At 54.4% G+C, this 16,662-nt stretch overlaps 2 protein-coding genes across 4 annotated transcripts in view; both read right to left on the reverse strand.

Annotated features, from left to right (window-relative positions):
* The window catches only part of Capn5 (calpain 5), a 64,396-nt gene that overhangs the window by 18,417 nt on the left and 29,317 nt on the right, over nt 1-16,662 (reverse strand). For all 3 annotated transcript variants that reach the window (XM_004656251.2, XM_045145785.1, XM_045145786.1), the window contains exon 4: nt 1,941-2,149. In XM_004656251.2, the coding sequence (XP_004656308.1) occupies nt 1,941-2,149 (209 nt within the window). The remainder of the gene's footprint in view (nt 1-1,940; nt 2,150-16,662) is intronic.
* LOC105943882 (olfactory marker protein) lies at nt 9,949-10,990 on the reverse strand. Its single transcript, XM_012948236.2, has one exon. The coding sequence runs from the start codon at nt 10,988-10,990 to the stop codon at nt 10,493-10,495; it is 498 nt and encodes a 165-aa protein (XP_012803690.1). The 3' UTR covers nt 9,949-10,492.

Genomic DNA, 16,662 nt, shown 5'->3' on the forward strand with positions numbered 1-16,662 from the left:
GATTTTGGATGGAAGCAATGGAGATGGCATACAGCATTGTAGGTATGAATTATACCCTACTGAACTGTCTTCATGTGGTTGAAAAGAGAAGCAACATGCTGCATGTACTTTACCATGATAAAACTGTCATAAAACGAAAACAAAGGCTGGGGTTGTAGCTCGGTGCTGGAGCACTTGGGTAGCTCGTAAGAGGCCTTGGGCCACCATTGCTTTTCAGAAGAGCACCAGCACCAAGGACAGCAGAGGTGAGGCGGCCACCAGGGGGCGGAATTTGCTGTTTTAAGACTAAAAAAATGTTGGGCTGGAGAGATGGCTTAGTGGTTAAGCGCTTGCCTGTGAAGCCTAAGGACCCCAGTTCGAGGCTCAATTCCCCAGGACCCACGTTAGCCCAATGCACAAGGGGGCGCACGCGTCTGGAGTTTGTAGTGGCTGGAGGCCCTGGCCTACCCATTCTCCCCCTCCCATCCCCGCCTCTTTCTCTGTCTCTCTCAAATAAATAAATGAAAATAAACAACAACAACAACAAAAAAACAACGATTAAAAAATGCCAATCTTGACCGGACAAAGTACAGAGAGCTAAGTGACAATTAAGTGACCCTGAGTACTCAGCCCTAAACTGGACATCTATTATCACACCCTCCAAGGCTTGGGGGACATCGCAGAGGAGGGAGTGGACAGAATGTAAGAACTGAAGGACAGGGAGGAATGCTGTGGGACCCTGTCTTCCAGACGTGACCAGGCGGTCACACTCATGTACTCACAGCAGCTATGGGTATCTGCACAGAAACTTCCATCACGGGTGGGGGCGGGGCTCGGGAGGTCCCGCCTTCCTTGAGTGGTTACTGCAAGTTGACGGCAGCCGGGGGAGGGCAGCCTTTCATGTTCCTCGGCGGTGTAGCCATTGGTAAGTGACCTCTGCTGAGTAACTCCAAGTCATGTTCGTGCAAGCGACCCTGACTAAACTCACCAGCAGGTCACACACGCAACAACGCATGACAAGGAAACAGAAATACCAGTTGTGAAGAAGGGGCTCAGCAGGAGGGGAACAAAGGAAAGTAATAGGGGATGGATCTGATCAAAATACATTATATACATGTAAAAACCTGTCAGAAAATAAAGTTTTAAAAATGCCAATGCTCTGTTTTCTTGGGTTAGTTTTTGCTATGTTTTGTTTTCCTTTTACTCTCTTCCAGGCTCTTGAACTCATGCTCACTGTCACAGACCCCACTCCTTCCCTCCTCCCTCCCTCTTACACACACACACGCACACACACACACACTCATTCTCCAAATGCCAAACGGGCTCAAGAGAAACCCACGAGAAGTGTTCACGGAGCTGGTTGGCTGGAACCCACTCCTGCCCCAAAGCTCTCCACCACTCAGCAAACCTTTATTTGTGTCCAACCTGTACCAGGCTCTCGCTGGTCACTGGAGACACGGGGCTTAGCCCACAGAAGGAGAAGTCAGCAAAGATGGAATGGATGGACAAACAGTGGACAGAGGGATAAGTGGATGGCGGTGGGGGAAGCTCTCGAGCAGGAAGGCAGACATCTGGTCTACCACCCACGATTCAAGTGCCACATCTCAGCAAAGACCCCCTCGCCCCCAGGGAGGGCTCAGCCCCATACTCTTGAGGGAAGATCTACTCTCATGAGGCCCGAGAGTTGGCTCTGCCCTAGCTGCTGCAGGGCATCTGCCTGGATCCCCCTCTTCTCTCTCAGCAAGACCTCTGTTCTTCCACTCACAGAGTCTAGGCAGCCACTCCACCTGGAGCACAGCCAGCTGGCAAGACCTTCGGGCCTGAGCTCGGATCACACTGTGTGTCTTTGCACCAGCCTCTCACCTCTCTGTGCCTAGAGCCCTGGCTTAAAGCAAACCCACACAGTCCAACAGTAACCCTACCCCAGCCTGGCCACCCCACCTAGCCATGGCTGCACCTACTTGGCATAGGCTTTCTCCACCAGGGCACACCAGAACTCGTTGCGGGAGTTGGAGTGGCAGTAGATGAGCTGGTTGTTGACCGTGGGCAGGCGGTCATCGATGACCACATCCACCCACTCCCCGAAGCGCCAGAAGTGGAAGTGGAAGATGCCAGCATAAGCGTTGGGCTTCTCGGGGTCCCATTCCTGTTCCTTCCAGTCTGGGATGACCTAGGTGGCAAGAATGGGGATGGAGACACTGAGGGACACATCTGGCTGCTGAGGAAAAGGTGCATGCCCCAGAAAATCAGAATGGAAGGTATCCTGGGTTCTATCCCATTACTCCATGAACTGTGTGGAACTTGGTAAGCCCTCTGGCTCCTTCCAGCCATGGCTCTAAGATCTCTAGCCACGTGGACCTGGAACCTGGATGTTGGTCAATCTCTTCACTGTCCTTCTTTCTACCCAAGCAAGGGTTCGCAGCCCCTGCCTTCCTCTGATACCCACCAGCACCAGCTGGGTTCAAAGCCCCCTCACCTGGCCCCAGCATCAGCAAGCACATCCACCCTTGCCCTTGTCCCACATTGTAGCAGAACAGCCCAAACGTGTCACTCCTCTATGTGCTCCTCTCCCTCAGTTCTCTAATTTCTCCCACAACCCTCAGACCACATCCTGCTTGCTGGACAGAATCTCAGACCTGCCCCTTCCTCCTCTTATCCTTGAGGGCCCACCCTCTTCCTCCAAGAAGCCTTCCTTGACTTTATAGGTTTGTTTGTTTTTTTTTTATTTGAGAGCAACAGACAGTGAGAGAAAGAGGCAGAGAGAGAAAGAATGGGTGCACCAGGGCCTCCAGCCACTGCAAATGTACTCCAGACACACGCGCCCCTTGTGCATCTGGCTAACATGGGTCCTGGAGAATCGAGCTTCAAACCAGGGTCCTTAGGCTTCACAGGCAAAGACTTAACCACTAAGCCACCTCTCCAGCCCATTCCATGACTTTAGATCCGTCCAGGACCCCTATCCTTCAGCCTGATGACCAGGGGCTTCTCTGAAATTCTCACTTTTATCGAGTGCATAATTAAATGCCCATGTAATGCCATGTTCAAAGTCTGATACAAACAAGGGAAGGTCAGTCCTCTGAGGACAAGGTCGCATCCATCTCAGTTGCTGCTACACACCCAGCCTGGCCCAGGTGCTTGTTGCGTGCCCATGTGCTGAGGGAACGGGTGAAGGCATAAATATGGTTAGGGCTCTGGGCATATCCATTATTTACAGAGCATCTTGAAAAAGCCCAGGCCTGCAAAGGAAGATTACTAACATCCAGACTGTGATGGTTTGATTCAGGTGTCCCCGATAAACTGAGATGTTCTGAATGCTAGGTTCCCCAGCTGATGGGTATTTGGGAATTAATGCCTCCTGGAGGCAGTGTATTGTTGAGGGCGGGCTTATGGGTGTTATGGCCAGTTTCCCCCTGCCAGTGTTTAGCACACTCTCCTGTTGCTATGGTTCATTTTATGTTGGTCAGGGGGTGATGCCCACCCTTTGCTCATTTTGTCGTTTTCTCCTGCCATCATGGAGCCTCCCCATTGAGCCTGTAAGCCAAGATAAACCTCCTTTTCCCACACGCCGCTCTTGGTTGGGTGATTTCTACCAGCAATGCGGACCTGACTGCAACACAGGCCTACTTGTCAGATGAGAAATCAAGGTCAGAGAAGGCAAATTATTTGTCCATAGTCACAGAGCTACATAAAAACACAGAGTCTTGGGCTGGAGAGATGGCTTGGTGGTTAAGGCACTTGCCTGAGAAGCCTAAAGACCCAGGTTTGATTCTCCAGTTTCCACGTAAAGCCAGATGTACAAGGTGGCACATGCGTCTGGAGTCTTCAGTGGCTACAGGCCCTGGTGTACCCACTCTCTCTCTCTCTGTCTCAAATAAATTTTAAAAAATTAAAAAAAAAATAAAAATTGCCAGGTGTGGTGGCATAATCCTTTAATCCCATCACTCAAAAGGCTGAGGTAGGAGGATTGCAATGAGTTTGAGGCCAGCCTGAGACTACATAGTGAATTCACCATTAGCCTGAGCTACAGCAAGACCCTGCCTTGAAAAACCAAAAAAATTAAAAGCACATACTCTAGGTAGATCTGGTTTAAGGGCAGAATTCAAACTCAGACCTGTGTATTTACAGATAATGATTTTTTGAAAGTATATTTTATTTATTTATTGAGAGAAAGAGGTAGAGGATTAGAGAGAGAGAGAGAATGGGTGTGCCAGGGCCTCTAGCCACTGCAAACGAACTCCAGATGCATGCACGCCCTTGTGCATCTGGCTTACATGGGTCCTGGAGAATCGAACCAGGATTCTTTGGTTTTACAGGCAAATGCCTTAACCGCTAAGCCATCTCTCCAGCCCCTGATTTTTTTTTTTTTTTAACAAAGATGAACCACTTTGGGTCCCAGCCCTATGCTGGAAAATGAAGACTTAAATGAATCAGGTGAGAGAGGTGGGCACAAGGGGGTCTGAAGATTTTGGAGGGGAAGGGCTACCCTGGCATGCCCACAGCTCTGAACAAGCGTCCCTGGAGCTGGCACAGGGACGTCCCCAAGCATGAGAGGACAAACAGATCCAGCGTGAGCAGTAAGAGGTGGGCAGGGAAGGGTGGACACCTCAGTTCTCCAAATTGGGGTGACCAGCTAGACCTGCTTGAAGACGACCAGGCATGGCCGAGCCTCATCTAAGAGCCCAGGAAGCTCCTAGGAAAAAAAAAAAAAAAAAATCACTAAGGTCCGGAGAGCAACGCCCAGGCGGATAGGCTGGGCCTGAACTGGAGGGCGGAGCTGTGCCAGCGAAAGCCCCGCCCCGTGCTCATTAGGGGCTCGTTTACATGCCTCAAGGATGCCGCAGAGGAAAACGCTCCCTAGTGGGACACTGGAGACCAAGAAAATGAAAATGCCACCTCCAGGGAGGGGCACTATCACCATTGCCAGAAGAGCCCTGTTAACAGAGGTGCCAGGAGCTGGCCAGCCATTGATCACCGCGTCCCGCCACTGCCTGCCTGGCACTGAGCCGGAGACCACAGAGAGCCTAGGCGTCTGTCCACCACATCCGGCTATGCCAAAGTCAAAGGGGCCCCCTAGCCTCCCGGGCCAGGCCAGAAGATTCAGGAAGCTGGCCACAGATGGGCCTGCCTGGGCATGAGTTTAAACATACAAAAGTGGTTTCAATATAGGAATTCTGTTCAAGTTCGTTGGTACAGGCTTCCCTGAGCAGGATTCCAACCAAGGCTTCACAGCCAAGTCCACCCCCCCACCCCACCCCCCCCACCCCCCCCCACCCCCCCGCATCTGGAACTCAGCTCAGCGGTATCACTGGCTGTTTCTTTTCTCTTACTACTTATCTCCCTCTTAGGTCAATTCTGGGTCCTTTTTAAATAAAAAATAAAAAAATAAACCTCCCAGATTAGCCTCTGCCTTGACTCCTCACAACGCCTCCTCACTTTGCTTGCAAGACAGAACAGTGGGTCCAAAAACTGGACCCCAGGCAGGGCAGTGACAATTTACTGCACAGATAGGGAAACTGAGGTCTATGGAAGAACCTAGAGGGCACAGAGTGACACCCAACGGCTGAGCCCATGGCCTCCCTTGTGGCCCCACACTTGTATGCTCTGGACTGCTAGGGGAGGGAGACGGAGCCCTCGCAGGGAGTTTGGGGGGGGGTATGCTGGGACCTCACAAGGATCATTAGTCAAACTTGGGGTTTGGCCCCACGCCCTCTATGGCTCAAGAAGCAGCTAATGAGGCCCCCAGGGACTGGGGGCCCAGAGTCAGGATCCCCAGGGAACTCAATTTCCCCTTCTGCGTGGCAGCCATGGGACCTGGTGTGAGGTGAGCCTCAGACCACTGCTCTGTCCCTCGGTGACTCTGCCGCCTGCCAGACGCTGAGCAGGAGGGAGAGGACAATCTCGGCGTGAGCACGCCCACAGACCCCCCACCCCACGCTACACGTAGCCACGCCGAGAGTGAAAGATGGCCCTGGCCTCCTGGGCCAGGCCGGAGGATTCAGGGAGCTGGCCACAGCGGGGCCAGCCTGAGTGTAAGGGTAACGGAAACGGATCAAACACAGCAACTCTGTTTGAGTTCACAAGCTTACAGTGATACGAAATAGTCACTATTTGAAGAGGGGAGGGAATAAACTCTCTTTTTATTTGACCTCAAACCGAAGATGACCTTGAACCTGCCTCCTCACCCACAGAGTGCTGAGATCACATGTGCTACTACACCCACTGAATGCAGTGCTGGGGGATTGAACCCCTGGCCTACTGCATGCTAGACATGCATCCATCAAGCGAGCCAGCTCTCAACTCACTTTTCCCCAGCCCTCAGTCCACTTTCTTGAGAATGGAAATTTAAGGGAAAGAAGGAAGCAATCATCTGCCTTTGTTCTGACGGTGTCAGAGGGTAACCAGATGGCAGGGGAAGGGCCGTCTCCATTTGGAAAGGAATTCCAGGTAATAGGCGAGGAAGGAAGGAAAATTTCACACAGCCTTCATTTCTCAGCCTTTGAAGAATGGAGGCCAAGGCATGGTGGTGCACACGTGTAACCCCAGCACTCAGGAGGCGGGGGCAAGAAGATCACGAGTTCACAGCCTGCCTGGACTACATAGTGAGTGAGAGTCCCATCTCAAAAAAAAACTATTAAGTGCCAGGCATGGTGGTGGTGGCTCACTATCCCAGCACTCGGGAGGCAGAGGTAGGAGGATCACTGTGAGGCCACCCTGAGACTACATAGTGAATTCCAGGTCAGCCTGGGCTAGAGTGAGACCCTACTTTGAAAAAAAAAAAAAAAAACAAGCTAATAAGGGCTGGAGATGCAACTCAGTTGGTAAAGTGTTTGCCTGGCATGTAAATGAGACCCTGTCTCAAAAAACAAAAATCTCCAGGTACGGTGGTGCACACCTTTAATCCCAGTACTCAGGAGGCAGGGGCAGGAGGATCACCGTGAATTCAAAGCCACCCTGAGACTATATGGTGAATTCCAGGTTAGCCTGGACTAGAGTGAAACCCTACCTCGAAAAAAAAAAATAATAATAATAATCCAAAACACTGAAATCAGAAACTTTTGGGCCCCCAAGCATTCTGGACAACTTGTATTAAGAAATTACTTTAAAATACTTTGGCTGTATATTGGTATTGTGGTTTTTAAAATATTTTATTAATTTATTTGCAAGAACAGAGAAATAAAGAGAATGGATGTGCCAGGGCCTCTAGCTACTGCAAATGAACTCCAGGTCCATGCACCACTTTGTGCAGCTGGCTTTACCTGGGTGCTGGGGGAGCGAAGCCCAGGTTGTTAGCCATTGCCTGAGTTGTGTGAGGAGAAGCACAGGCCTTTTTGAGTCTAGTAGGTTTCTGGTTCTGAAGGATTGGAAGTCCTCAGTTCTCAGCTCCTAATCCCACAAGCCCCAAGTTCCCCAGGTTTCAGACACGGCAACAAGGCCATGGTTACGTGCCAGCCCCATCTCCCTAAAAAATGCAGAACCCAGAGCCAAGGATGGACTCAGGCGAGAGAGTCCCAGGCATCCCTCCCTAGCCACAGCATGAGGGCCAGAGATGCCCTCAGCTGGACCATTTGAGACAGTGGGGGAGACTGGGCCCCATTACCACAGAGCCTGGCACCTGCCCATTGCTCCGGCCCATACCGCGCGCTGCAGTGCCTCAGGCAGCGCCTTCGCCTCGCAGAACCTTCGGGTCTCCGAGCCCGCCTCTCAGAATGATGTGAGGAGACCGTGGACACTGCACCTATAGCCACTGGACCTGCAACAGCAGGCCAGCGACTCCTAGGGAGTGGATTTGCGAGGGTTTTATTAACATTCTTCATTCCGCCTGCCCAGCACCCTCTGACGGAGGCAACGCTGACCATGAGAGGCAACAGGCCCAGAGAGGCTGCTGGGCCACACAGCTTGTTGGCAGCCCAGCAGAACAGTGCGGCGCCATGACAAACACCGGCTGTCCGGAAGGCAGAGGCTCAGAGCAGCGGGCCTCATCCCACCGTTTCCAGTGGTTTCCACGGTAAGTGGGTCATGTCCACTGCCTGCACTCTGGGGACAGGGCTGGGTCACTACGGCTTTCCCAGAAGGCAAGAGGTTAGATGCCTCTCCTGGACCTAACAACGCTGAGGTGGCTCCAAGACTGGCTGGGGGCAGCTCAAGTTAGGGGTGGCAGAGGGCACAGAGACTCCTAAGGCACTCAGGGCAGCACTGGCAGGGTCTCTGGACGCTGGGGAGGGGGTGAGGTACTGAGCGGGGGGCAGGCACTGAGAAGAAGTTCTGGGTGGGGAGATGCTTGGAAGTCAGTGTTCCCAAGCCCAGTGCTATGGGCCTCGGGCTTGTATCTCTGAAAGAAGCCATCCAGATGTCCCTAGGCCCTCAGGTGGACCTCAGGGACACATCTATTTGCACATCCCATCGAGGAGAGGGGCAGTGTCCACGGGCTCAGAGCCTAGTTCGCCTGCCCCAGTCTACCCCCAGCCTAGGCAGGAGGCCTCTTCCCCTGGCTCTCGGTTGTACCCATCCAAAAATGGGAGAGCTGCAGGGACACAGCAGTGAAGGCTCAGTCACTCAGATGACAGAGCTGTGTCCACCTCAGGGCCACCACCAGTCTCAGCTGGTCACAGGTTCAATAATCCCAGACAGGCAGGGCTGGAAGGGAATACACAGAACCAGGGGCTCCCCTGAAAAGTCAAGCCCAAGTGAGGGTCAGGGGCTACTGTGGATACAGAGCCAAACAGAGACCAAGGGCAGGTTAAGCTGGGGCCACGCCTGACTACCGGAACCCTCCACCACTCCCAAGGTCCCTGCGCCACGCCCTGAGCATGGACTCTGCTTGTTCTTCCACACCCCAGACTTTTAAGAGTTGGCCACTGCAAGACAGCCAGGTGATCCAAGACCAGTGACACCCAGTCCCGGCCTCACCTTGAAGGCCTGTGGGGTGAGCGCTCAGGACTGAAAGGACCAGGGCCAGACAGCTTCTGAAGATGCGAGTTCACAGTGAGGAAGGCGTCCCACGCAGGCAAGGACACAGAGCCTTTATTGGAGATGCAAGGCACGCTACATACCAGGGACCCACATGGAGCAGAGGGCATGAGGCAGAGTCGGGGAGACAGACAGTGTGAACCGAGAGGGTCTCCAGAGCTACAGGCCAGGATGCGGGGAGCAGGGCAGGGCCCCTCTCCGCGTCTGGCTCCCTCAGCAGGTACAGCACAAAGGCAGGCAGCCACAGCCAACACTTCTCCAAGAAATGTCCCCCAGAGACCAGCCCAGAGCCATGAGACCAAAGGACCAGGGTTTGTGCCACAGCCAATCTCCTACCCACAGAATCCCAACTCCGGCACCCACGTGCCTGCCTCTAAGCTAAGGCTTCCTGGCTGCTCATCTGTGGGATGGTGCCCACCCCCAGTCCTTGACATATATGTTCCCAGGGCCAAAATATGGGGCAGCCTTGAGACAGGGTACAGGGGCACTGCTGAGGAGTCCTTGACTGATGCCAGGCCAGTACTGAGTTAGCCAGGCCCCTCTTCAAAGGGGCGCTCTCAGCCTGTGCAAGATGATGAAGATTTGAGGCTTAGTGTGGGGTTGAATCTGCTGCTAACTGTGCCTCAGTTTCCCTGTCTGTCTGGTGAGTGAGGTGCTCTGGATGACCTCAGAGGCCAGTAGTATTCACCACACCCTGCCATTTCCAGCCCACTTCAGACGTCAGTCATCAGAACCACCCTCAGGCCCTCCCCATGCCCCCAGCTCCAGCAGAGCAGCCAGATGATGGCAGCCTGCAAGCCCTGACCTCCCTAAGCAGCAGGATGAAAAGGCCTGACTTCCCAAAAGGGACGGGAGTGTCTCTGGCTCAGGGACCCAGGACGCTCACTGTCGCTCTCCAGTGCACCACGGAGAACTCAATCAAGCTCGCGAAGCCCTTGAACCAGGACCGACTAAAAACCTAAAACTGCGCTTGTCAACGACCTCCTCAATCAACCCAGGCTGACTGCCTGGGACACGGCAGACTGAGGCCGGTGATGAGAGCGGAGCATTCCTGCGGCCGGAGAGCTCCTGCGGGTGCATCTCCTGACACAGCACCAGTGTTCCTGCTTGCTGGGGTCCCCGGAAGGCAGCTCCAGACGTCTGATGTCTCAGGTCCCCTGTGCCCATAGGAAGTCAGGAATCTCCTTGTTTCTCTCTCTCTCCATCTGTCTCTTGATCTCAGTCCCTCTCTCCACCACGATGAAGCAGAGACAGCAGGTGTCCAAGGCCAGTCTGTCCATCTGTCCCCATATCCCCAACAGTGGCTATCGTCTACAGCAGTGGCAGCGGCCGGTCAGCTCTAAGACTACAGAGCCATGGAATCTTCCTGCAAGCGCCAGGGCCAGCACCGGGGAACAGGAGAGAATACAGGACTGGAGGGGGCGGGGAGGAACCTCTGGCCAAATCAAGTACAGGCAGAACAGCTATAAGAATGTCCCCAAAATACACGAGAGGAAGGATGGCCAGGTAGGGGAGAGGTGGGACAGAGGAGGGACAGCAAGGACCATTATGAGAGCTGGTTAAACACCACGGAGGCCTTCAGGTTGGCGGGCTCCACGTCCTCACCAAAGGCGATGAGGAAGTACATGGCCTTGCGGACCTTGGCCAGATCGGACAGGCGCTCGCCGAACTCCAGGGCATCGGCCTCGTTCCAGTCCATGACCTCAGAGTCCTCCTTGCGCCAGAAGATGGCAGAGGGGTCCAGCAGCTGGCGCGTCATGAGGTTGGTGAGGTCAGGCGTCCAGTTCTGCGAGGTGCCCGTGATGGTGACTTTGCCGGGCTTGTCCAGCGTCACGTTCCAGCGCTCAAACTGCAGCTTCTGCTGCTGGGTGAAGTCCAGGCGGTACACGGACTCGGCAGGCCGCAGCAGCTTCTCGCCATCCTGCCGCTTCTCGCCGCGCTGCTTCAGGCTCTCCACGCGCAGCCGCATCTGCTTGGTCAGGTCCTGGTCCAGGACCAGCGGCATCTCCAGCTGCCGAGGCTGCTGCGGCCCATCCTCCGCCATGGCCCAAGGGCTGCTGCCAGCTCGGTGCCCGCCAACGCCCGGGAGCCAAATGAGCTGCGATCTCGGATGCCAAGAGAAGAGGCCACCAGAGGGCCCGCCTCCCCTTCCTGCTGGCCTCCCCTTGCCACCTCCCCTCCTAGTTACCACTAGCCCTTCCCAGCCCCACCCAGTGCTCGGAGTGCGTGTGTGCCAAGAGTGTGCACGTCCCCAACAGCCTCCTCTCTGCTGCTCACAGAAGCTGGAATGTGGTGCTGCAGGCAGGCAGGAGGGTGACAGACTCCCCAGGGACCACAGCACTGATGTCAACTGCTGTGGCAACCACCTTGACTACCATGACGGTGGCAGGGCTGGAAGCTGACTTGTTTGTGAGGGAGGGAGTGTCCCACAGAGAGGGAGATGGGGAGCACAGACGTACAGAGGTGTCTAAAGACCCCCCCCCACACACACACACAAAGGCAAGGGCCAGGGCAGGGTCAGATGACAGGAAGTCATCCTTGCTTCCTTTACCCTCATTCTCTCATCCACCCACGCCCCAAGTCCTATCAATTCTTCCTCCCTGGGCATCTCTCCCCCTCCTCTGCCAGGAGGAAGCCCTCCTACCACCTCCCGCCTGGATCCCATAGCTCTCAAGCTTCACAGAGCGTCCGAGTCGCCTGCAGGACCCGGGAGGGTTGGCTCAGCCACCAGGGGCTGTGGTCTGATTGGCCCTGCCACACTTTGCAGCCACAGGTCCAGCTCTCACTACGTCCCACGCGCCATTCCAACCGGTGTCGGTCCTCGTTTCGACCAGGAGACTTAAGGCCAGGGGAGAAACCAGAGAACTTCCATATCCCCAGAACCCGGTGAGAGGCAGGATGGATTGTTAGATTGTTAGAACTGGAGCACGTGAGTGCAGTTGGGTCGAAAGAGGGACAGAAACGATTGCCAAGGCATGTCACACACAGGAAAGAGAACAGAGGTGCAGGCCAAGCCACAGCAGCTGAAAACAACCTGAAGGGCCTAGTGGACCACAAGCATGTTGCTAGACGGAGGGCCGATGAGTCAGGGCTGTTCTGAGCTCCACAAACAGCGCAGGGCACCAAAGAAGGCGGCAGAGCATTTAGAGCTGGTTTGTTTTGCTGGCTTGCCTTTTCCGACAGGGTCTCAGTCGGTAGCCCAGGCCGGCTGGAAGCCTTGGGTATGAGTGACAAGGGGGGTGTCTGCAGATGGAACCAGGAGCCTCTGCACACAGTGGCCAGCTGCTCTTCACCCAAGTTAGACCCCAGCCCCTGTGTGCTCAGTTTGTGTCTGACGTCCCCAGGTAGATCATATGCTCTCATAGGACCAGGAAGAGAACGGTGGGTATGATGGTGCCTGGACTCAAGGACAGAGGAAGACATGGGGGGGGTGGGCGGCGTGCACAGGCCTGGAAAGTAAGGCAGAGATGGGTCCTTTGACTGAAGCCCTCCAGGGTTCTAGATGGGCTTAAGTTAAGGGAGCCAGTGACCGACGTGGCTGAATGATGGAGCTGAATCAAGAACTTTGGCCAGGGCTGGAGAGATGGCTTAGCGGATCAGCGCTTGCCTGTGAAGCCTAAGGACCCTGGTTCGAGGCTTGATTCTCCAGGACCCATGTTAGCCAGGTGCACAAGGGGGCACACGCGTCTGGAGTTCATTTGCAGTGGCTGGAGGCCCTGGCAAGCCCATTCTCTCCCAATCTCTCTCTCTCTCTCTCTCTCTCTCTCTCCCTCTTTCTCTCCTTGTCACTCTCAAATAAATAAATAAAAATGAACAAAAAATAAATAAATAAATAAATAAGAACTTTGGCCAGGGTCATGGGAGCAAGGGCAAAGGGAAGGCATTGGCCTCACAAACATGGTGATCCCCATAGTACAGCAGTCCTTGGGGTAGGAAGGGCTGACTGATTAGTTGCCAACCACTTTGTGTTGGACAACAGGCCCAGGCGGGGGGTTGGCAATGACAGAAAAACATCAGGGTCCAAGGAGCTTGGCATCCATGTGAGGGTATGCAGCAGACACAGGGCAGGAGGAAGAGGGTTCTGATTCTGGATTCTGAAAAAAGGGGGTCGGTTCTGTTTCTGATGAGGATCGCGGGCGGTGGCGGGACCCTTAGGGAGGTCCGGTCCCTTCCTGAGCAGAGGGATGCATCCTATGGGAGGCTGCGTGTGCAGGACGTGACAGCTGTGATGGGTCTCACAGACAGGGCAGGTAGAAAGGGAAGGACTGGGTGCCTGTGGGAAAGAAGGAGGCGGAGACCACCAGCCACCAGACCCTGGCAAGACCCACCAAAGCCTGGACGGAGGAGAGAACTCAGGGGAGAAAAGCCAACTCCAAGCCAGTGTCATGATTGCAAAGGCGTGGATAAATCAAAACAAGCAAGCCAGGCGTGGTGGTGGCGTACGCCTTTAGTCCCAGCACTCGGGAGGCAGAGGCAGGAGGATCGCCGAGAGTTCGAGGCCACCCTGAGACTACATAGTGAATTCCAGGTCAGCCTGACCTAGAGTGAGACCTTACCTTGAAAAATAAAACAACAACAAAAAAGCAAGCAAACAAAAACCCCCACAGCCCCAGTGGGGGGAGAAAAAAGACTAGAAGGAAATAAACCCTAACACTACCTGTCTCTGGGTGGGGAAGTCATTTGGGGTTTTTTGTACATTTTCATACCTTCTGTCTCCAGATATACTATAGGACACAGGGTACAGTCCAGTGTTCCATTCACAGGTACTAATGAACTGGTTCTTATATATTGGGTATGTATAATATATATGTATATTATATTACAGCTTATATTATAAAAGTATATACTTTTATTATGGGGCAAATACAAAGTAGGAAGCATTCAAAATTTTTTTTTTTTTTTGAGGTAGGGTTTCACTCTAGTCCAGGCTGACCTAGAATTCACTGTGTAGTCTCAGGGTGGCCTCAAACTCACGGTGATCCTCCTACCTCTGCCTCCTGAATTCTGGGATTAAAGGTGTGCACCATCACACTCAGTCAATTTTATTATTATTATTATTATTTGGAGATAGTCACTAAGTAGCCCAGGCTGGCCTTAAACTCCAGATCCTCCTGTCTTAATCTCCAGAGAGATGAGAACCATTTATAGCAGAACCGAGAGCCTGGCCCCTCTTCTGTGCTTCTCCCCAAACCTTGTCCCCACAGATACACAGGACCTTGCCATGGACTCTGGTCACTTCTGTACTTTCTTCCAACCAGGGCCCCAGCTGGCTCCTTCTGGGCCAAGGCCAGCTCAGGGCCAGGCACACACAGCAAGCAGCTCACTGCAAGCAATAGGCCGATCCCAGGCTTGAGGCTGTACCAGGAATGGGGGAGCCAGCTCACGGAGGAGGCCAGGCCCGATGGCGTGAGCTCAATGCAGCCGTCACGTTCTGACTGAGGGTTCACCCAGCCGGGTCACCTGAAGTCTACTGTCCGCCTTAGGGAACACACAGTTGGGCTAGGCAGGCCACAACATGTCCTATACTTGAGATCCCATAAAAGAGGGAAGCCCAATGCTAACAAAAAGAACCCTACAGAGAAGTAGGTGGGATCCCCACATGAGCCTCTACAGGCCAAGGGCTTGTCTTCCATGACCCCAGGGCCCAGAAAGTTCGGTTCACGTTGAGACTCAAGGTCCAGTGACTAGCAAGAAACCCATAGAATCAGACTCAGGTCTTGCTGGGTTGAAGTCCTATGCCTGTCAGCCCCAGGCCACCTCAAGGTGGTAGAGAAAAGTGGTGGCTTTACTGGAGGAGGGGGCACACGTGTCCCAGGTATGACATGTCCACATCCGAGGCTCAGCATCGGAGTGTGTGACTAGGCAGGGAGGCGGGGGAGGGGGGGGTTGGCAGGGGGCAGCTCAGATTCACCCCACCCCCGCCAGCCCACACTTCCAGGGAATAAACAGGACTGGGCAGGGGAGGCCCTGCCCAGCAACAGGCCCAGAAGGTGAGGGGTAATAACAAACAGCACCCAGTCAGTGGGGACGGAAGGGGATGTGAGGCAAAGTAATGAGCTCCCCAGGGCCTCCTTGCAGGACCCAGAGGCTGTCAAGACAGTAGCAGCCGGAGGCAAGATGCAATTATCCCAAGAGGACCCAGCGCTCATCTGGTCCCCCCTGGGTCAAACGAGAGGAGATCAGCCTTGGAAACCATCCTGGCTGGAATTTCAGCCATGCAGGAGGCCAGGACTCCATCCAGAGGTAAATACCAGCCTGCCCATGGTGCAAGGCATGGAGCCCTAGGGGCCGTTCCTCCACCAGCTACATGGGGAGCGAGGCCTGGGAGACTGGCAGGGGCAAGGGCATGATGAGCTGAGGCTCCTCCCGACCAACGAAGGGCCACCCGGGTGCCAGGCTCCGGCCCAAGTCCCTGCTCAGGGAGAAGGGCAGCAAAGCCAGCTTTGGAGCCTCAGGATGGTACTGGGTGCAATGTGGGGTGGCCCTCCGTTCCCCAAACGCTCTGGGCCTTCCCTCCGCCCACTCCACCAGGTTCAGTGGGAAGGTACCAGCTCTGCCCAAGGGGAGTTCACCTCAAGAGGGGAGATGCAGATAAACAGGCAATTACAGGGCGAGGCAGGGCAGCCCATGGGGCAGACACCTATGGGCCCTTCCAGGTGGAGCTAGCAGTGGAGACTGGATCTGGGCTCCATGTGGGGACTGCAGACTGCAGAGTAGGGGCAGGGGTGGGGGAACCAGCCCTTCATCCAGAGCTCTTGACCTCTTGACCCTGTCTGGGTTTTGATGCTCACAGTAACAGCACCTCACGGGCAGCTCTGGGAAGCCTTGCAGTCAGTACTCACTCCTGAAGCTGGCCTGACCCGGACAGGGGTGCCCCCTCTGTGGCTAGGACACCGCACCCTGTCCACCTGCCACAGTCCTAGCCTCGGCGGAGAACACAGCCCCCTCTGACGGCCAAGGGATGCCTCAGAGGAAAGGAAATCTCACTCATACCCTGTGCTTCACGGCAACTCTTTTTCCGTGTCATAGGAACAGTAATTATCCTAATGATAACCATGGCCGTAACTGTTGATTGAGCGCCACCCTGTGGAAAGTTCTGTAAAAGCAGTCTCTTCCCCTCCCCATTGCCACGGGTGTTGACAGACTCATGCAATCCAGGCTGGCCTTGAACTCATTATTGCAGCCAAGGACGGCCTTGAACTTCTGATCCTCCTGCATTAAGCCCCCCAGATGCTGGGATTACAGGTACGCACCACAACACCCTATCCCTCATCCTGCCCTGGAAGGAAGCTACTGTATTTTGCAAGAGAAGAGCCCAGAGCCATTACAGAGTCTAACTGATAAGGCCAGGGTTCAAACTCAAGCCTAGCAGAATCATCGGCCCCTGGTTTCTACACTCCATGACAGCCTCTTCCAGGGAGAACGAGGAGTGCCGAGACGGGAAAGGGGCAATGACCTGTGTTTGCCTGGCTGGGAACCTGGCTCTCCCCTACAATAAAATCCCTGTCAGTAATTCTTTGAGTGTGGCCTGTTTCCTCAGGAAGGGAGCTCTGAGCATCGGGTTTAAAGGCCCACTGCTGAGCGCGGCCACAAAGGGACCAATTGTAGGCTCAGGACCCACTTTTTCCTTCCTCAGACCTTTGGCCTCAGTCAAAAACACCATTGGAATTATGAAGTTACGGGGGTGGTCTGGACCCTGCCCTCCTGAACAACAGG

Source organism: Jaculus jaculus, chromosome 3, assembly GCF_020740685.1.
Source record: "Jaculus jaculus isolate mJacJac1 chromosome 3, mJacJac1.mat.Y.cur, whole genome shotgun sequence".
Classification (NCBI taxonomy): Eukaryota; Metazoa; Chordata; class Mammalia; order Rodentia; family Dipodidae; genus Jaculus; species Jaculus jaculus.

Coding starts and splice junctions, on each gene's coding strand:
- LOC105943882 (XM_012948236.2), bottom strand. CDS start 10,990: ATGGCGGAGGATGGGCCGCAGCAGCCTCGGCAGCTGGAGATGCCGCTG.